This window comes from Oncorhynchus keta, chromosome 2 (genome assembly GCF_023373465.1).
Source record: "Oncorhynchus keta strain PuntledgeMale-10-30-2019 chromosome 2, Oket_V2, whole genome shotgun sequence".
In the NCBI taxonomy this organism is placed as follows: Eukaryota; Metazoa; Chordata; class Actinopteri; order Salmoniformes; family Salmonidae; genus Oncorhynchus; species Oncorhynchus keta.
In genome coordinates, this window is record NC_068422.1 from 25,576,396 (window position 1) to 25,598,141 (window position 21,746).

General features: G+C 44.3%; 2 protein-coding genes and 1 long non-coding RNA gene across 5 annotated transcripts in view; 2 read left to right on the top strand and 1 right to left on the bottom strand.

Moving 5' to 3' along the window:
* The window catches only part of LOC118361101 (slit homolog 1 protein-like), a 111,704-nt gene extending 102,232 nt beyond the window's left edge, over nucleotides 1-9,472 (top strand). Inside the window, 3 exon segments of the mRNA XM_052474354.1 lie at nucleotides 611-899; nucleotides 1,071-1,282; nucleotides 5,802-9,472. Coding sequence (XP_052330314.1) covers nucleotides 611-899; nucleotides 1,071-1,282; nucleotides 5,802-6,040 — 740 coding nt within the window. The 3' untranslated portion in view covers nucleotides 6,041-9,472.
* Nucleotides 1,717-5,598, top strand: LOC127910475 (uncharacterized). Its single transcript, XR_008074995.1, has 4 exons — nucleotides 1,717-1,788; nucleotides 3,874-4,153; nucleotides 4,817-4,928; nucleotides 5,252-5,598. It is a non-coding gene; the product is annotated as an uncharacterized LOC127910475 (long non-coding RNA).
* A 297-nt stretch (nucleotides 9,473-9,769) lies between the features above and the next one.
* On the bottom strand, nucleotides 9,770-19,232 carry LOC118398572 (mucin-17-like). 3 transcript variants are annotated; one of them, XM_052474324.1, is made up of 3 exons: nucleotides 19,028-19,232; nucleotides 18,119-18,251; nucleotides 9,770-16,862 (listed from the first exon to the last, which is right to left on the bottom strand). In XM_052474324.1, exons 2-3 carry the CDS (start codon nucleotides 18,197-18,199, stop codon nucleotides 12,009-12,011), a joined length of 4,935 nt encoding a protein of 1,644 aa, XP_052330284.1. In that variant the 5' UTR covers nucleotides 18,200-18,251; nucleotides 19,028-19,232; the 3' UTR covers nucleotides 9,770-12,008. The 3 variants fall into 3 exon arrangements, with proteins under 3 accessions (XP_052330284.1, XP_035649952.1, XP_035649961.1); XM_035794059.2 differs by lacking the exon at nucleotides 19,028-19,232 and adding an exon at nucleotides 18,812-19,017; XM_035794068.1 differs by lacking the exon at nucleotides 19,028-19,232 and adding an exon at nucleotides 18,714-18,853.
* Nucleotides 19,233-21,746: the final 2,514 nt, after the last annotated feature.

Sequence of the window (21,746 nt, forward strand, 5' to 3'; positions counted from 1 at the left end):
CTGTTTCATTTACCCTTCTAAAACACACTCCTATAGGTCCCTATCTCTGTCCTATCAGACACAGTCTTCCCTCTGGATATGTGGGTTGGTTTATTGGCATGGATCATCATTTTCCTGGTTTCTTTTCTTCACCTATACAACTTATACTCTGTAACCCGACTAGCCGTTCTTGGTATCAAAGCATTGATTGTTGAAACAGAATTGATCTGATATCAGAAATGCCTGTGTGTTCAGAGTATGTGATGTGATGTCTTGGTGAGGTCCTGTACTGTGCTGTGGTGTATGTTTGTGGCTGTATAGAAGAGAACACATCAGCCAATACCCCTTCTCCTTTTCACGGTCCTCTGTTTCAAAGACTCTGTGCCTCATGTACTGTCGTTTCAGAATTGAATTCGTGTCAAACCACTATTATATCAGAGAAACTCTTGAATTGAAAATAGTCAAATGTAAATAATTGTATCCAGTTGCATATGTCTCTTTGAAAAAGCCTCTTCCTTCATTCCATATCAGTCTCTTGTTAATGGTTTCTCTGTTTTCCTGTTCTCCACTCTCATACATCTCTAACCTTCTTCCTCCTATCTCTTCTCCCCCTCTATCCTCCATCTCTCAGGTATGCCCGTGGACGTCCACTCGGCAGCCTTCCGGCTCTGGCAGATCCAGAATGGCTCCAGTTTCCACGGCTGCATCCAGAATCTGTATATTAACAATGAGCTGCAGGACTTCACTAAGACCCAGATGAAGCCGGGCGTGGTGCCAGGCTGTGAACCTTGTAGGAAGATCTACTGCCTACATGGTATCTGCCAGCCGGACGGGGCACAGGGACCAGTCTGCCACTGCCAGCCGGGCTGGAACGGACCACACTGTGACCAGCCGGCCACCAACCCATGCCAGGGCAGCAAGTCAGTACAAACTCACTGGGGTTATGATGATAATGCATTGCATTTCAACTGGTTTTCACTAAGTCTCAAAATGCAATTCATATGAATGGTCTTTACATATGTTCAACCCAAGACTCTTAGTCTTAGCTGACCTGTACTGCTGATTGTTTAATTTATATTCCCTCTCCCCAGGTGTGTGCATGGCAAGTGTATTCCCCTGGACCTGCAGTCGTACCGCTGTGAGTGTGTGGAGGGTTACCGTGGTGCCCTGTGTAACCAGCAGGGGGAGCTGTTTAACCCCTGCCGCAGCCACAACTGTAAACACGGGCGCTGCCAGATCTCTGATACAGGAGAGGCCTACTGCCACTGTGAGGCCGGATACACCGGAGAGCTCTGTGATGCAGGTAGGAGACACACACACATTACTACTGTAGATACACCGGAGAGCTCTGTGATGCAGGTAGGAGACACACACACATTACTACTGTAGATACACCGGAGAGCTCTGTGATGCAGGTAGGAGACACTCACACATTACTACTGTAGATACACCGGAGAGCTCTGTGATGAAGATAGGAGACACACACACATTACTACTGTAGATACACCGGAGAGCTCTGTGATGCAGGTAGGAGACACACACACACGTTACTACTGTAGATACACCGGAGAGCTCTGTGATGCAGGTAGGAGACACACACACATTACTACTGTAGATACACCGGAGAGCTCTGTGATGCAGATAGGAGACACACACACATTACTACTGTAGATACACCGGAGAGCTCTGTGATGCAGGTAGGAGACACACACACATTACTACTGTAGATACACCTAAGAGCTCTGTGATGCAGATAGGAGACACACACACATTACTACTGTAGATACACCGGAGAGCTCTGTGATGCAGGTAGGAGACACACACACATTACTACTGTAGATGCCATTTACAGACGAGAGCAGTCATGTGATGCAGGTATGGGAGACACTACGTATTAGTAGTAGTATTACACATTACTACTGTAGATACACCGGAGAGCTCTGTGATGCAGATAGGAGACACACACACATTACTACTGTAGATACACCGGAGAGCTCTGTGATGCAGATAGGAGACACACACACATTACTACTGTAGATACACCGGAGAGCTCTGTGATGCAGGTAGGAGACACACACACATTACTACTGTAGATATACCGGAGAGCTCTGTGATGCAGGTAGGAGACACACACACACATTACTACTGTAGATATACCGGAGAGCTCTGTGATGCAGGTAGGAGACACACACACGTTACTACTGTAGATACACCGGAGAGCTCTGTGATGCAGATAGGAGACACACACACATTACTACTGTAGATACACCGGAGAGCTCTGTGATGCAGATAGGAGACACACACACATTACTACTGTAGATACACCGGAGAGCTCTGTGATGCAGATAGGAGACACACACACATTACTACTGTAGATACACGGAGAGCTCTGTGATGCAGGTAGGAGACACACACACATTACTACTGTAGATACACCGGAGAGCTCTGTGATGCAGATAGGAGACACACACACATTACTACTGTAGATACACCGGAGAGCTCTGTGATGCAGGTAGGAGACACACACACATTACTACTGTAGATACACCGGAGAGCTCTGTGATGCAGATAGGAGACACACACACATTACTACTGTAGATACACCGGAGAGCTCTGTGATGCAGGTAGGAGACACACACACATTACTACTGTAGATATACCGGAGAGCTCTGTGATGCAGGTAGGAGACACACACACGTTACTACTGTAGATACACCGGAGAGCTCTGTGATGCAGATAGGAGACAGACACACATTACTACTGTAGATACACCGGAGAGCTCTGTGATGCAGGTAGGAGACACACACACACGTTACTACTGTAGATACACCGGAGAGCTCTGTGATGCAGGTAGGAGACATACACACATTACTACTGTAGATATACCGGAGAGCTCTGAGATGCAGGTAGGAGACACACACACACATTACTACTGTAGATATACCGGAGAGCTCTGTGATGCAGGTAGGAGACACACACACGTTACTACTGTAGATACACCGGAGAGCTCTGTGATGCAGATAGGAGACACACACACATTACTACTGTAGATACACCGGAGAGCTCTGTGATGCAGATAGGAGACACACACACATTACTACTGTAGATACACCGGAGAGCTCTGTGATGCAGGTAGGAGACACACACACATTACTACTGTAGATACACCGGAGAGCTCTGTGATGCAGGTAGGAGACACACACACATTACTACTGTAGATACACCGGAGAGCTCTGTGATGCAGGTAGGAGACACACACACATTACTACTGTAGATACACCGGAGAGCTCTGTGATGCAGGTAGGAGACACACACACATTACTACTGTAGATACACCGGAGAGCTCTGTGATGCAGGTAGGAGACACACACACATTACTACTGTAGATACACCGGAGAGCTCTGTGATGCAGGTAGGAGACACACACACATTACTACTGTAGATACACCGGAGAGCTCTGTGATGCAGATAGGAGACACACACACATTACTACTGTAGATACACCGGAGAGCTCTGTGATGCAGGTAGGAGACACACACACATTACTACTGTAGATACACCGGAGAGCTCTGTGATGCAGGTAGGAGACACACACACATTACTACTGTAGATACACGGAGAGCTCTGTGATGCAGGTAGGAGACACACACACATTACTACTGTAGATACACCGGAGAGCTCTGTGATGCAGTAGGAGACACACACACATTACTACTGTAGATACACCGGAGAGCTCTGTGATGATACATTACTACTGTAGATACACCGGAGAGCTCTGTGATGCAGGTAGGAGACACACACACATTACTACTGTAGATACACCGGAGAGCTCTGTGATGCAGGTAGGAGACACACACACATTACTACTGTAGATACGGAGAGCTCTTGATGCAGGTAGGAGACACACACACATTACTACTGTAGATACACCGGAGAGCTCTGTGATGCAGGTAGGAGACACACACACATTACTACTGTAGATACACCGGAGAGCTCTGTGATGCAGGTAGGAGACACACACACATTACTACTGTAGATACACCGGAGAGCTCTGTGATGCAGATAGGAGACACACACACATTACTACTGTAGATACACCGGAGAGCTCTGTGATGCAGGTAGGAGACACACACACATTACTACTGTAGATACACCGGAGAGCTCTGTGATGCAGGTAGGAGACACACACACATTACTACTGTAGATACACCGGAGAGCTCTGTGATGCAGGTGATGCGGAGAGCTCTGTGATGCAGGTAGGAGACACACACACATTACTACTGTAGATACACCGGAGAGCTCTGTGATGCAGGTAGGAGACACACACACATTACTACTGTAGATACACCGGAGAGCTCTGTGATGCAGGTAGGAGACACACACACATTACTACTGTAGATACACCGGAGAGCTCTGTGATGCAGGTAGGAGACACACACACATTACACACACACATTACTATAGATACTACTGTAGATACTACTGTAGATACACCGGAGAGCTCTGTGATGCAGGTAGGAGACACACACACACATTACTACTGTAGATACACCGGAGAGCTCTGTGATGCAGGTAGGAGACACACACACATTACTACTGTAGATACACCGGAGAGCTCTGTGATGCAGATAGGAGACACACACACATTACTACTGTAGATACACCGGAGAGCTCTGTGATGCAGATAGGAGACACACACTACTGTAGATTACTACTGTAGATACACTACTGGAGAGCTCTGTGATGCAGATAGGAGACACACACACATTACTACTGTAGATACACCGGAGAGCTCTGTGATGTAGACATTACTACACCGGAGAGCTCTGTGATGCAGATAGGAGACACACACACATTACTACTGTAGATACACCGGAGAGCTCTGTGATGCAGGTAGGAGACACACACACATTACTACTGTAGATACACCGGAGAGCTCTGTGATGCAGGTAGGAGATTACTACTGTAGATACACCGGAGAGCTCTGTGATGCAGGTAGGAGACACACACATTACACTGTAGATACACCGGAGAGCTCTGTGATGCAGGTAGGAGACACACACACATTACTACTGTAGATACACCGGAGAGCTCTGTGATGCAGGTAGGAGACACACACACATTACTACTGTAGATATACCGGAGAGCTCTGTGATGCAGGTAGGAGACACACACACATTACTACTGTAGATACACCGGAGAGCTCTGTGATGCAGATAGGAGACACACACACATTACTACTGTAGATACACCGGAGAGCTCTGTGATGCAGGTAGGAGACACACACACATTACTACTGTAGATACACCGGAGAGCTCTGTGATGCAGGTAGGAGACACACACACATTACTACTGTAGATACACCGGAGAGCTCTGTAATGCAGATAGGAGACACACACACATTACTACTGTAGATACACCGGAGAGCTCTGTGATGCAGGTAGGAGACACACACACATTACTACTGTAGATACACCGGAGAGCTCTGTAATGCAGATAGGAGACACACACACATTACTACTGTGGATACACAGAGGAGCTCTGTGATGCAGATAGGAGATAGAATGTGGACTGTCTGGCATCCTAGTTTACTTAGTTTGTCTCTGTTGTTGCTTGTCTTTGATACCAACAGACCAAGAGGTAATCCAGCCTAAACCAACTACAGGTACCCATGAAAGGATGATTTTGTGTCTGAAACATTTAGCATTTTTTTGTTTAACAAACTTTCTTAAAATGTATCTTAATGTTAAGGTGAAGGGCTTCTCTTGATGTTCATCATACCATAGTCTCAGAATGTGTCTTTATCGTTCCTCCACCCACAGAGTCAGAGTGTCGGGGGGAGCCCGTGAGGGACTTCTACCAGGTGCAGCGTGGGTACACCATCTGTCAGACCACACGCATGGTCTCCTGGGTAGAGTGCTCCGGCGCCTGCGACACAGGTGCCTGCTGTGCCAGCCAGCGAATGAAACGCCGGAAATACACCTTTGAGTGCAGCGATGGAACCTCGTTCAGCGAGGAAGTGGAGAAGACCATCAAGTGTGGCTGCGTGGGCTGCATGTAGCACGCTTCACACAAACCTGCTACCGCCACCGCCAAGTGCACCAGAGCGAGAAAGCGAGAGAGAGAGAGAGAGAGAGAGAGAGAGAGAGAGAGAGAGAGAGAGAGAGAGAGAGAGAGAGAGAGAGAGAGAGGAGGAAGAAGTAAGAAAACCAGAGAGTATAAAGAAATATATATAAAAACCTCTATCTATATATTATGGACAACAATGTTTGTAAAATAGGACATTTCCTCCCCTTCCATGGCTGTGTGACGTACAGAAACACAGAGAAAACAAGCATCAACAACAACAACATGGAGAAGTGTGAACAACAACAACCAAACCATTGTATCTGCAACATTGTTTTGAAGAGTTCTAGAGATGCAAAGGTGTTGCATTCAGAGCCAGACATCAACCAACCCCTCATACACACCTAGTCTAAACCTCTGGCCCCTTGGCTCATCCATCCATTAGGCCTCAGATAGCCTAAGCACCCTCTGCTTTCTTTGCTTCCCGAAGGCTGTATGTGTAATATGACGTCCGGTCTGGTCGGGGTGGCAGGACGGAAGAGGTACAGAGATGTAAAAATAAAAAATAAAAAAGAAACGACAGAGGGAGGATAGTAGAGTTGGGTTGTAGTTAAGTTTGGTTAGGCAGGGCAGGACTGGGCTGAGCAGGAGTTGGGCTGGAACTGGACTGTAGCTGGTGTGGGCTGGTATAAGCTTGCCTGGACTGTAACTGAGTTGAGCCGGGTTAGGTCGGGTTTAGATGGGCCAGATTGTAGTTGAGCTGTGCTGAGCAGAGCTGGGGTTAGGTCGGGCTATATCTGGGCCGATTTCTTATTGGACTCTATCCTGGAGTTTTTAGAACAAGAGATGTCCATTCTTTTCATTACTGATAAGACCACTGCACTGAATACCAGCACTGAGAATCACAGTCATTTGCCCTTCACAGCACATACACACAACATGCACGCATGCACCACACTAGAGAACATTCTTGTCTGAGCAGAAGGGTCGTTCCATTAGAAGCAGTCAGAAGGGGCTGTCTGATACACATTGTGAGGCAGGTAGACCTTCCATTCCCCTACAGTAGGCTATAAGCTATACCCCCACCTGGAGCAGGCAGTACCCGGTGGAGACCAATCCCCCAGCATGCATTGCCTCAGGATGATTTGCATAAGCCCTCCCCTTTTGAGCGGGAGGATGATTAGGCCCCTCCCCTCAATGCCTGCAGTATTAAATGTGTGCAAACTTGCATGTGAGAAGTTTGCAAATTGATATGTAGAGCTTTTTATTATGTTTATTATTACGGAACAAAAAGGTTCAGAATATTTGTTTTGTTACGTCTAATTTCAATTATTTGTTTTGCATTGTTTTGTTTTTATTTGTTATTATATTTTGTTTTCTGATGTAACCTAACACCTTTAGCCCTCTCTTTATACAGAAATGCCTAACAGATTCTAATATATATATTTGTATTTCATTTTGGTATAGTATTTTTATATGTTAAAGAGTAAATCTTTGTTTTCTGGAAGCTTCTATTGGAACAGGCAGGATGGCATTTGATTGGTTCCCGAGCTGTTTTTATTTGGTTATTTCACTTGCTCAAACAAGGTAGTTTGTAATTGTCCAAAACAAGGTAGTGAATGGTTGGCCTTGTTGTGTAGGCAGCAGTATTGATGTAGAAACATGTTTAATATTGTATATGTTGTCTTCCATGTGAATATGACATCTAATTCATTTGAAAGTCTGTGTGCTGTTTGTTTTATTTTTTATTTATTTTATCTTAAAGCTTTTTCCTGTAGAGTATAAAAGGCATAATAATTGTTGCTGATTTTCAAAAAATAAAAATAAATAAAAAAGTTAAAATAAAAACTAGTGTAACAAAAAAAAGCTGTAAGGTATTTGTGACATCACTTAATAGCCAGTTATGACAGTATTTTATCCCCTCTGGCTCAGACACATTCCTCATTGGCTGTTGGGCCCGAGTTGGTGGAGTTAAAATGCAAATGAGTGAGATGCCCCTCCCACTCTGAAATACATTTTTCCTGTATTTACTATACCATACTCTGAAATATTGTGAAAGGGTTCTGATTGTCTTGTGTTGATTTTGTTTAAGTATTAGGCTGAATTCCTGTCATTTTAAATTGGGGACATTTTCCGTGGTAGAAGTAATCATAAGATTTAAGTGAAAGTCACAGTCGACTGAAATCAAGCTGCCGTAGGAAGCTTACTTATTGTGGATGTTCACAAAGATGGTGTCTACATTTTGCCTGCATTAAATTGGTGCTGCCATCTTATCATTGTACTGTGGTGGGAGGTGAAAAGATGGTGAGGCCATGGGCTGAATGACAGCAAACTGTAGACCTGCCATCTTTCTGTATGTTTGCCATTGGATCCACTTACCGCAATCCTATTTTAACATGCACAGATAATGCCTAGATTCAATCTGTATCGCTGAACTTCAGCGTTATAAGGTGATTGAAATTTAAAGGCAATGTTCCCGCGTTAGCAGAGACTGCATTCGCAGTAAATTAATTTAGCCCTAGATGTCCCCATTCTGACTGGCTATAGAACACAAATCAGAGATGAAAAGGTGCCAATCGCAGAGTAGAACAGTCCAACCTGAATGTATAAATGTGTATAAACATGAATTGATCTCACTCCTGAAGCGGTATGGTTCAGCTGTTATCCTCTTTGTTTTCTAAGTGGGAGACCTACAGGACGGGTTTCCTGCGGAGTAGGATGAAGTTGCCCCTAGACACAGTTCTGTGGTCAGTTTGGTGGTTTTCCCCACTAATGATTAAGGTAAAGCTTTGGGGACGGAAAGCTGATCCTAGATCTATGCTTAAGAACAACTTGTACCCAGAGCGTCCTGTTGCAGTGGACTCCTTGTTTGCCCCGATGTTAACCTTGTCTTATATATATCCCTGAGGTTATCCTATGGTGTCCACATTGTATGATATTGATGAACTGTCATCTCATCCTTTAGCTTAACGTTTAGCTCTATGCCTCGCAGATTTCAACATGAGTTTATCACAGCTCTCACAAAAAGGACTTTCATACTTGCAAACATGGATACTGATCATTGCAATTCAGCCGGATTCCATTAATTCTAGGGTGAAACCTGTAAAGACTCATCCTCGAGAGAACTGTACTCCGTATCATGTCATTGTGAAAGACGCAGTGTCTCTGTTGTATTGAACTGGTAAAAAAAAAAGAACAAAAAGAACAAAAACTATAATAATTCTCTGGTCTGTTTCCTACAGATGTGCTACTTCTGTTGCTTTGGTTGTGTTCCGTCGCAGGTGTGATGGTGGGATTGAACTGAAGTCCCAGTGATGCTGAATGTATGTAGTATCTATCGATCTATCTTTATCTATCGCCACCGACAAAATGTTTACTGAACCTCCTCCACTTTTCATTCATTAAACTTTAATGTGTGTGCTTTTAACATGGACTGTTAACGCCTCGTCATTGGTTTGAATGGAGTGTGTGTGTGATCGGGGGTAGACAGTGCTACCCAAGTAGGGAATAAGGGGTTTTGTTTTGTTCTTTATACAAAGCATGAAGGTACATTGGAGGAAGAGTACAGTGGAATGTTAATTATATTTCCATGATGGTATGACGAACATAGGAAAGTAATACTGATGATTTTATACAGTTGTTTTAGTTCAACCTCATAGAATGACACAGTAGATTAGTGAAAGCTAACCACTGAAGATGGAAAAAAAAAGCATGACACAAAATATACAATTCAAACATCTTTATATCAACTCCAGCAAGAATACAAAGTCACTAACTTCAAATGTCTCATTATTGGGATTAACACAAATACATCAGTTATTTATTTTCCAATATACAGAATCCCAAACTATAAATATCCACAGTAAAGAATAAAACGTGTTCAAGTTTGATATTTGGTGGACTGCTTCATGTAGATCTACTGTATGCATTTATCTAGAGGGGTTTCTTAAATAACAATATAAAACATGAATTATACCTTTTTGCATTTACAAATTATTACTTTTAAAGTGAAATAACCATAATAAAAATAAAACTGTCCTAAAATGTCTTCTTTCTTTTGACAAACGGAGGTCAGGCTATTGCTGAAGTACGGAAGCATCAAGAAAACGTATTCCTGAAATAAAATAACTATCTGAGAAATAAAATACACAAAAATAAAACATGCCAGACAGGTTATTTCTATAACATTGGGATATAGTACAGACTGATCATTCACAAACACATTTTTTCTCCAACAATTTTCTTATATGGTCACCAGGGGTCAGTATACTGCAATATAGTCCAAATAACAGGTAAACACACCCTACCATACAAGCTCAAAGTATGGGCAAAACATATGCATCTAACATTAGATACAACCTGTGGATCTATGTACTGTAGCATCATTCCCTGGTATCTGCTCTCAAACAGCAGACCTTAAAGTGACCCCCTTACAAAACAATTGACCAATGGCATGTCTTTCAAGGGTTTATCATCAGTCATTAATGCTCATTCAGTACACGACCCAGAGAGGAAAGGTAACATGCATAGTCTTAGTAAAGTTTCTGCAGCAAAAGCTAGTTTTCAGATAGAACAAACAAATACATGTTTAATAAGAAATAGTTGCGGTGAATACTGCACTTCAAGAGTGGGCCGTTGAGAAACGAGCATTTAAATGTAAACACTACAGGTAGCGAAAGCACATGCAACAGCATGTAATGATCACACCAGAGGGAAAACGTCACCATTAAACTAACCAGAATCAGAGAATATAAGGGACAGGATCAGAGATACAAGTGAGGCAGGTGTTAAACACATCTCACATGTATTGCAAAGAAAAATAAATCGTTTGTGAAAATTTCAAAACAGATCTCGGACAGTTTTTGAAAGTTAAACACAGCTACGGTAACAACAGTTATAAGGCTACTGCTCAGGAACAGAAATAACCCCAGAATCTAAAACGAAACAAACACACGTCAAAGAGAACTCATTAGAATAATTACCCGTGACGCTCCTTTACACATTCAAAACAACAGATGAGAAGCAGGGTGGGTTTATAGCAGGAAGACAGAGGAGACTAGGGAAGACATGAGGGAAGGTGTGCATGAAGATACACAGTTGTGCAGGTCAGCACCAATGACCAGCTCTATACAATAACCTGGAGAAGAGTCCTGAAGGACCAAGTCAACATGACACAATGTGTGCAGACCTGCACCAAATCCATATCTAGAACACTCCCTTTCTCCTCCTACAGTATGTGCCTGTGCAATGGCCAGAGAATTGAGGCTTCACCTGTTAGCAACACATTACTTTACATCTGATGAATAAGGCACCTGGTCACAAAAAGTCACACACACGAGCACCACTCTGATCACGAGATGGGCTGGAGACATTGATGAATATAGGCTATAGATCGAAGAATGATATTCAGTGAAACCTGGGCTAATTTCAATTGAACGATTGGCTTGCCATGCTGTGCTGCAGTCACAGAAAATCAATATTTGTTTTTAGCAACATGGTACTGATGTTCTCATGCCATTATTACTAAACCTCACAAAAAAAATTGAAAGCGTGGAATAGAGACTTGTGTGATCTTTCCAAAAAACTAGGACAAACAAAAAGGACATGGCATGCTGTAGTCTGAATAACTAATAAACCTAGCATCAAACCAAAATCTAAAATGTCTGACATGTTTCCAATGCAGATATAAACTTATAAAATAATCTCCACAGCCCAGTTAGAGAATTACACATTACCAAACCAGAGGCCAGATTGAGTTTTGCCTCTGTATAACAACACTGGTCTGATAGGTACCCTCTCAGAAAACACAGCAAACACAGTAGACTTTAAATATCTTCCAGTCACCATTTGCATTTTGCCTTTGAAGCTTATCAAAAGTGTTGGCATTGCCAAGTCCCCCCCCCCCTTATTATAACCAGCTTGGCTGTTACGTTCTTTCTGCACACTACTGTAGCTATTTCTAGCTATTTCTTCCTGATCCGCTTGGCTGGATTCTGTGTGCTCTCCTGGCTTCTCTTTGTGGCAGCCTTCAGAGTCTTATTCTTAGTTGGATTTGATCTCTTTGTGGCAGGCTTAGAGTTTGCACTCTGAGAGATTGAGGGGGATGGAGTGGCCTCCATCTTCCTTTGTGACCTTGTGAGTACCTGGTCAGGAGAGCCTGGCGTTTTGACATCCATGTTCTGTTGAGACTCAACCTCACTTTCAGAGCCTTTGCTCTCAATACCTTTACTTTCAGGGCCTTTAGTCTCAGATACTCTACTTTCAGAGTGTCTCTTTTCCACCTCTGCCTTCTCTGCTCCAACCTTCTGTTTGTTTGAGTCAGTTTTAGGGGTGATGGAAGGAGCAAGGGTGTTTTTCTGTGCTTTTGGGGTCATCGCTCTTTGGGTAGACCTCTGTGGTGATGCACTCTCTTTCCTACTGAGATCTCTTACGGTTCTACTGCTGCTGCTAGTCTTGACTGATCTCTCCTGGACAGCAGCTTTTACTGGAGTCTTTCTACTAGGAGATGACTGCGCTCTCGCTGTTTTGACTACACTTGGCTCCTTCACACTTTTATCTCCAGAAACAGATAATTTCTGCCTCTGGGCAGTGGCCGGTTTCAATTTAGTTAGTTTTGTCAATTTTGTCTTTGGGGCTTTAGAGGGTTTGACTTTGGAAGCTTTGATCACTTTTCTTGGGGCCCCTTTTGGCTTCTTGGAGCTTTGTTGACCTTGCATCTTCTCACGTATATTGGAGTACTTCCGCAGGATCCGAGCACTGGCTGGGTTCTTGGCCTTCGCTGAGGCCTTCTGGCCGTCGGTTGCCTGTGCCTCTGCAGAGGAGAGATAGGCTTTGGTGGAGATCCGGGTGGCCGTGGTCAGCTCTCTCTTCTCCTTCCCTTTGGGAGTACTTGTACTGACCTCCTGCTCCAGGGCTTTAGCAATCAGCTTCTGGCTCTTAGGGTTGCTCTTCACAGGGGAAGCGATGGCAAACTTCTTCAAGTGTTTCTTCAAGCGCTCGGCTTGCAGGCTAGGGAAGACCCCTTTGGACAGCCCTTGGGACATACCGGGGAAGAGCAGCTGGGTCTCAGAGAGAAGACGTGTGTTCACCTTCTTTACGATGACCATTGATTGGGTTTCTGTTGACTCCATGTACCAGCGGCAGATACTGGCTAGGTCCAAATCATTCTTGAAAAGCATCTGGACAAGGGAGTACCTCTGGTGCTCCGAAGACTTGGGCTTGCGGACCCGGCGCTTGCTCTTCCATATCGCTGCCTGTCTGTCTGCCTTGTTCTTGTGTCTGGGCGTTGGTTGTCCCTCTTTGTCTATCTGGACCCAGCCTCTATGCATCTTACCGAACATGGTGTTGAGAGTAGATATTTTCTGTTGGTTTTCCTCTATGTCTAGTAATTCCAGGAACTTGTGTCGAGACTGTACTAGGGGCTCCAGTTTGGGCAGGAGGAGAGGAGTGTCTAAGCTGGAGGGAAGAGGAGAACTGACCAGCAAAGGAGAATCCCTTAGTGGAGATTTGATTATCCTCTCAGGTTTGACCTTAACCTTAATGGGTGATGAGAGTCTCACTGGGGATTTCAGCCTCATGGAAGATGCCACCCCACTCCTTTTCTCAGCTGTGATTGGAGCACTGGTTGAGGACATGGGTGACCTCTGGACTCTCAAAGCGGACTTTCTGTTCTCCACTGCAGTCGGTGGAATTGTCGGGGTAATGGACTGGCTGACCACTTCAGTTTTACTACTCTCACTCCTCAATGGCATTCGCCCAGGTCTGTCTAAAGCACTGCTGATGGAAGACTTGCTGAAATCTCCAGATAGAATTTTGCTATCCATTGAAGTTGGTGCCTCTGCCTTCTTCAGCAAAATTGGTTCCTCTGAATTCTTCAGGGAAGTCAATTTGCTTGGTTCTCCCTCAGATGGAGTAAATTTGCTTTGTTCTCCTTCCTTTTGGGGAATTATTTTGTGTATTAGTGGACTACTATGTGCTTGCGCCTCACTCTTTTTAATGCTTGTACCCTCTGTGAGAGCAGAAACCTCATTGCTAACTTGCAGGCTCACAACCTCTTCAACCTCCTTTGCTACTACCACCATTGACGACCTGAGCTTTGGTCTAGTTTGCACCCTAGTTTCCACTGCAGTGTTCTGTGTCTTGCTGGGTTTGGGTTTTGGAGCTGGCTGAGCTCTTGCAACTTTCAGCTCTTCGGAGCTCTGGGTGACTGCACTGGGGACGATAGGAAGAAGAGAAGAGGCAACAGGGAGGGGAGGGTTAAACTTGATGCAGGGGAGTGGGAGGGAGGTAGATGGTTTTGGGGGTACAATGAAAGTAACGGCAACTAGGAGGGGAGGGGAGGCTACAGGGAGGAGAAGCGAGGCGACAGGTAGAAGAGGCGAGGCGACAGGGAGGGGGGCCTGGGCGACAGGGAGGGGGGCCGGGGCGACAGGGAGGGGGGGCGAGGCGACAGGGAGGGGGGACAAGGCGACAGGGGGGGGGGGCGAGGCAACAGCTGCTCGCTGTTGTAGTCTGGCTGATCTGAGCGGGTGTCTGGGCTCAGGGTGTCTGGTGGAGTCGATTGGTGTGTCTGGGACTGGAGGAGTGTCAGGAATGTTCAGTCTTGCTGTTATAGGGGCCCTTGCGTCAGACGTGAACTGGCTCGCTTCCACAGGGGTCTTCGTGTCAGGCAGGTTCTGAGTTGCTTTAAAGGTTTTTGTGGGATGTTTGGACACAGGGATTTTGATCAGTTCGGCTAGAGGGCATGAGACTTGAGGAATTTCTGGCATCTTCTCAGAAGGTTTCTCGGATTGTTTCAGAGAGGTCTTAGTGGGGCGTTTAGTCTTTGTAGGAGTAGACTCTGGGGTGTTTTTAGCTGGCCGTTCACGCAAACATCTGTCAGACTGCGCTATAGGTCTACCATTCACATATCCACATATAATCATATTCTCGGTCTCAATCACTGCAGTTTCCTTCACCTTTGAAGGAATCACCCGTGCTGGAATACCCTGTTTTTCAGAACACCTTGGAGGTGATTGTTTCACAACTGCCTCATCTGCCTTTTTAGAGAACGAATCAGCATCTGTCCTTTTCTCTTCAGGCACATTGTTGCCGTCACCTAGAGCCCAGTCTGGTTCAACCTTGCCCGTTTCCTGCACCTCCATCCTTTCACTCTCTGTGGGAACCTCAGTGCCAACTTCTCCTCCAGAGCGCTCAGATGGTTTCTGGTCAACTGGACTCTGAGGTTCCAGTGGCTCGGCCTGTTCTTTACCAATTACACTTGCATTCACTACCTCATTCTCCTCCTTGTTTCCAGTGCTCTCCATGGAAGGGCTCGGGGATTCAGATTCCTTTTGTTGGGTATCAGAGATTACGTTCTGGCCCTCCTCATCAGTCTGCAGCTGATCCTGGACAAGCTCAGCTTCTTCTGAAGTCTTATGTGATGGGTTCACATTTTTCCCCATCACCACCTGCTCTGGGCTTTCACTCAAAACGATGTCATTAATAACACAGTTTAAATCCTGATGTGCGGTCTCAACCAAAGTACGAGCTAGACTATCTGGTGCTATACTCAGCCTTGGCTGCTCTGAGTCTGTCCCTGCACTCTGCTCGTTCTCCACTGGGGGACACTGTGAAGGAGATGGAGGGGCAGTCTGTGTTTTGCATAGACTCTGGTCTGTCTGATTAGTCTCAACGATTAGCTCCACCTCACTGGCTGATGTTGCTGCAGTCTCTACATCCCCAGCCAACTCCCTTTCAGCTGAATGCTCCGAGGGAGTTCTCTGACTGACCGTCTCTAAAATACCTCCAATGAAGGGCATATCCATAAGAGGTACACCCTCAGGCTTGCCAAGCAGCTTTTTAGGGGTGACCAGAGTGTTGAGATCTGGCATTGGAGTGAGAGAGTTGCCACTATAGTTGCGGGCGGACTTTCTGGCTAATGTACGGACAGTCTTAAGCTCCCACATCTCCTCCACGTACATGTGACCTCTGGTGCTTTTCCTGGCGTTGTTTCGCGGGAACCGACGGTGCTGCCATTTCTGGAAACAGTCTGTGATTGGTTTGTCAATGTAGACAATGTCGCAGTGGCCGAGATCTGGGTCGGTTACAAACTGACACAGCGAAGAAGCGTCCCTAGGCCGATGGTAGGAAGACCCCTTCAAGGTCTTCCTTGCTGTCCTGGGGGAAACTGGGGGTATGATGGTGGGAGTCTTTTGGGGTGGACTCTGTTTGACCAGCGTATCTCTGGTACGTCCAAAGGAGCCTCTTTGTCTTATTGGATGATTAACATCATTGTGCCTTTTCACAGAGGAGCTGGGGCCATCGCTGTAACTATCTGCTCTGATTGAAGAGTCAGAATTGCCCTGCTGTTTATTCATAGTACTGGCGAGAGCAGGAAGAGAGGTGGTGAGCACACAGGACAGCTTCTTACCATCAGCCAGGCTGCTGGACTTCATGATTTTGATCTTTAGAGGAGCATGGTCACTAAGAGGTTTACTCTCACTGTCCTCTGTGCTTCTGAGGTTTGCCAAAGCCTTAGACTCCCCTGGGCCAGATTTACGGAAATCTAAGGCTGGCCCAGCGGCCCCAGATACATTTCTAGACACATCAGTCTCAGGGGTCTGCTCTGGGGCTGCCAACCTGCTACTCCTGGTACCAACTGTCTCTCCCCCCTCCACCAGTCCTTTGGGAGTGGAAGCCATGGGAAGTTTCTGGCCAGTCCTCCCCTTCTCCAGGCAGGGTTCAGGACTAGGACCCTGAAGGGCGCCATGCTTGACTGAGCAAGAGGTTTTGAAGGCAGAGGCTGGTGATGTGCTGGAGGAGGATATAGTCTTGACCTATAACAAAGAGAACAATGAGGTTATTCAGTACCTTAACTCAGTTATTACATAGACAAAACATATTCACGCCACAGAGCCTCAGTCTCTAACTTCCAGGCTGTATCTTTTTGCTCTTAGAACTACCCCTACCGGCTCCGGGAGAATTGTCATAAGCAACCGCTGAATAGCATAGTCAGTCAAAAAATATATTACTAGAAAATATTATATTCATGAAATCACAAGCGAAATATTTTGAAACACAGCTTAGCCTTTTGTTAATCACCCTGTCGCCTCAGATTTGGAAATTATGCTTTACAGCGAAAGCAAGACAACCGTTTGTGTAAGTTTATCGATAGCCTAGCATAGTATTATGTCCACTTAGCATCAGGAAGCTTGGTCATGAAAATCAGAAAAGCAATCAAATTAACCGTTTACATTTGATGATCTTCGGATGTTTTCACTCACGAGACTCCCAGTTAGACAGCAAATGTTCCTTTTGTTCCATAAAGATATTTTTTATATCCAAATACCTCCGTTAGTTTGATGCGTTATGCCCAGGAATCCACCGGAAATAGCGGTCACGGCAACGCGGACAAGAATTCAAAATTGTCCATAATGTCGACAGAAACATGGCAAACCTTTTTTTAGAATCAATCCTCAAGGAGTTTTTCAAATATCTATTCGATAATATATAAACCGGGACAGTTGGCTTTTCACTAGGACCGGGAGTAACAATGGCCGCCTTTGTCTTTTGCGCACAAATCACTCTGAAAGCCACCACCTGACCACTTACGTAATGTGGTCGTTCCCGCTCATTCATCAAAATAAAAGCCTCAAACTATGTCTAAAGGCTGTAGACACATTAGGGATGCCATAGAAAAATGAATCTGGTTGATATCCCTTTCAATGGTCAATAGGGATGCATAGGAACACAGAGGTTTCAAAATAAGAGTCACTTCCTGATTGGATTTTTCTCAGGCTATCTGTTATACTCACAGACAATATTTTTATAGTTTTGGAAACTTTAGAGTGTTTTATATTCTAAGCTGTCAATTATATGCTAATTCTATTTTCTGGTCCTGAAAAATAGCCTGTTTACTTTGGGAATGTTATTTTTCCAAAAATAAAAAAGTGCCCCCTAGTTTCAAGAGGTTAATGTATTAGGCATCTGCGTCCTCTGGTTTGTTAGTTATTGTCCCTGAAAAGCAATCAGAAATGATCTATTCAAATGTACTGAATTGAAAATACACAATGAGAGCAATGCCTATACAGACCTCTGTCTGTAGGAAGCCCAGAGTGTCGACAATCTGCCTCTGGTGATGCAGACACAGCTTCGTCATGAACTGCTCCAGCATCGAAGTGGACTGGAGGTCCCTGGCCTTCACTGGACTCAGCTCCAGACATTCACTGCAAGACAAACAGTACAAGGATGTTTATATTTAATGTCATGAATATAAAATGTAGGCTTATAATTTTCCAAAAGCATATAAAAACACCTATGGAAACTATTAGAAAGAAAAAAAATAAGTCAGGTTATAACCACATGATAACCACAGAGTTACGATAGATATAGGTTCTTAAAATATTGTCATACAGTGGGATCAATGCATTAAGGCATACAGTGAGTGGTATGGAGATTAATAAAGTATTCACAACACCCAGAAAAATAAATTGTTTTTCTATAGTTCAGTAAGAAATGTAATCACGAAAACGCTAAAGATGTTAGCATGCTTCAGTTCGGCTGGCGTCTTTCCAAGCTTGGTTAGCCGAAAGCGTGTGCTCGGATACTCCCTTAAAAAGCCAGTCTACACATCAGCAAAATAGTCTGAATTAATCGAACAAATCGGTCATTAATTTTGACTATCTTACCAAGGAGATCTTACGCTTCAAACACACCTACAGCGTCCTTGTGCAAAATGGTACGCAGCATCATCTGGATATGTATGCAACACAAGTTCAACATTCACCTTGTACCATTTCTGTCAAGTGGTCCGCGCATACAGTTTGACGCCTACGTTCGATAAATCCAACGTATCCACCACACAGAACGCACTGCAACTGTCTCTGCAAAACAATGTAATTCTGGTGTACCAAAATGCAATGAAGCTGTCGGTGTGTGCAATTTTGCATCTGACCAAACGCTGACTACGGGGCGTTGACGTCGGCCATCAACTTCGGCTTACCTTGAGAGGAAAAACTAAATGTGCCCGCACAGCCGAAAACTGTCCAAAACTAATAAAAATGTCACAAAATGTCGTCATAATATATGCACAAAATGTATTGTTTGCGCTAGGGAAGAAATTATATATAAAAATGGGGAACAGCAATTGATCCATAATTCAATGTTCGTTTCAGTTTTAGTAAAACCCAAACCAAACATTGATTTCACTTGTCCATGTCAGCATTTCCAGCAGGCCTGGATATCCTCTAAAATTATTTCCATTCATCTATAGCAGTGGTTCCAAACTTTTTATAGTCCCGTACCCCTTCAACACAGTCAACCTCCAGCTGCATACAGCAATTGATCCCTCAGGGTCAGCGCACTCTCAAATTTTGTTTTTGTCATTGTAAGCCTGCCACACACAAACACACACACAAGAATGAGTGCGAGTTGTCACAACCCGGCTCATGGGAAGAGACAAAGAGCTCTTATAGGACCAGGGCACAAATAATAACTCTGCAATGTTGGGTTGTATTGGAGAGAGTCTCAGTATTAAATAATTGTCCACACAGTCTGTGCCTGTATTTAGTTTTCATACTATTGAGGGCCGAGAATCCATTCTCACATAGGTATGTGGTTGCAAAGGGCATCAGTGTCTTAACAGCATGATTTGCCAAGGCAGGATACTCTGACTGCAGCCCAATCCAGAAATCTGGCAGTGGCTTCTGATTCAATTCAATTTTCACAGAACCGCTTGCTGCAATTTCAATGAGGCTCTCTTCAGATATCAGCAAGTGGACTGGAGGCAGGGCATGAAAGGGATAACGAATTCAGTTGTTTGTGTCATCCATTTTGGGAAATTACCTGTGTAATTGCGCACCCTATATCACATTGTCCGTAAGCTTGAGCTAATTTAGACACACAAAAAAAATAATACAATGATGGAAAGACCTGTGTGTTGTCCTTGTTAATACAGACAGAGAAGACCTGTGTGTTGTCCTTGTTAATACAGACAGAGAAGACCTGTGTGTTGTCCTTGTTAATACAGACAGAGAAGACCTGTGTGTTGTCCTTGTTAATACAGACAGAGAAGACCTGTGTGTTGTCCTTGTTAATACAGACAGAGAAGACCTGTGTGTTGTCCTTGTTAATGCAGACAGAGAAGACCTGTGTGTTGTCCTTGTTAATACAGACAGAGAAGACCTGTGTGTTGTCCTTGTTAATACAGACAGAGAAGACCTGTGTGTTGTCCTTGTTAATACAGACAGAGAAGACCTGTGTGTTGTCCTTGTTAATACAGACAGAGAAGACCTGTGTGTTGTCCTTGTTAATACAGACAGAGAAGAGCTGTGTGTTGTCCTTGTTAATACAGACAGAGAAGAGCTGTGTGTTGTCCTTGTTAATACAGACAGAGAAGACCTGTGTGTTGTCCTTGTTAATACAGACAGAGAAGACCTGTGTGTTGTCCTTGTTAATACAGACAGAGAAGACCTGTGTGTTGTCCTTGTTAATGCAGACAGAGAAGACCTGTGTGTTGTCCTTGTTAATACAGACAGAGAAGACCTGTGTGTTGTCCTTGTTAATACAGACAGAGAAGAGCTGTGTGTTGTCCTTGTTAATACAGACAGAGAAGAGCTGTGTGTTGTCCTTGTTAATACAGACAGAGAAGACCTGTGTGTTGTCCTTGTTAATACAGACAGAGAAGACCTGTGTGTTGTCCTTGTTAATACAGACAGAGAAGACCTGTGTGTTGTCCTTGTTAATGCAGACAGAGAAGACCTGGGTGTTGTCCTTGTTAATACAGACAGAGAAGACCTGTGTGTTGTCCTTGTTAATACAGACAGAGAAGACCTGTGTGTTGTCCTTGTTAATACAGACAGAGAAGACCTGTGTGTTGTCCTTGTTAATACAGACAGAGAAGACCTGTGTGTTGTCCTTGTTAATACAGACAGAGAAGACCTGTGTGTTGTCCTTGTTAATACAGACAGAGAAGAGCTACAACTTCTTCATCATAGCCTCAATTTTGTCCTGCACATTGGATATAGTTGTGAAGAGTCCCTGTAATCCTATATTCAGATCATTCAGGTGAGAAAAAACATCACCCAGATAGGCCATTTGGGTGAGGAACACATCATGCAAGTGATCAGACAAGTGAAAGCGATGGGTCAGTAAAGAGCTTGAAGTTGTCTCAATTTATTTTTTTAAGTGTCAATATTATGCCCCTTGATAACCAGCGCACTTCTGTAAAAGCTTCTGTTAAAGCGTTACATGGTCGCTGCCCATATCATTGCATAGTGCAGAAAATACACAAGAGTTCAGAGGCCTTACTTTAACAAAGTTAACCATTTTCACTGTAGTGTCCAAAACGTCTTTCAAGCTGTCATGCATTCATTTGGCAGCAAGAGCCTCAGTGGATGCTGCAGTGTACCTAAGTGGCATCGGTAGCAACTGCTTGCACGCGCGTTACCACTCCCCTATGTCTCCCTGTCATGGCTTTTGCACCATCAGTACAGATACCAACATGCGCAGCAGCTCTGATTGGCTACATATGGACCGTTAGTAGAATTCAGTTAATGTGATTGGATGTTAATTATTTGACTGGGCTACCTGTATTTGACATTGTGTTGTTATTTCACTGAACATTAGATGGTTTCTTTATATTTTTGGCAGTGAAACAAGGCTACTTAGGCCAGAAAAAAAAAACTCACCCAAATGTTGGAAAATATAAATGGACGGTTTGA

Excerpts from the sequence above, each read along its gene's own strand:
- LOC118398572 (XM_035794059.2), bottom strand. The coding sequence starts at position 18,843 with ATGCGCGGACCACTTGACAGAAATGGTACAAG. Across the intron at positions 18,252-18,811 it reads CTTGACAGAAATGGTACAAG|TGAATGTCTGGAGCTGAGTC; the intron begins GTGAATGTTGAA and ends TTTGTCTTGCAG. Across the intron at positions 16,863-18,118 it reads TGGGCTTCCTACAGACAGAG|GTCAAGACTATATCCTCCTC; the intron begins GTCTGTATAGGC and ends TCTTTGTTATAG.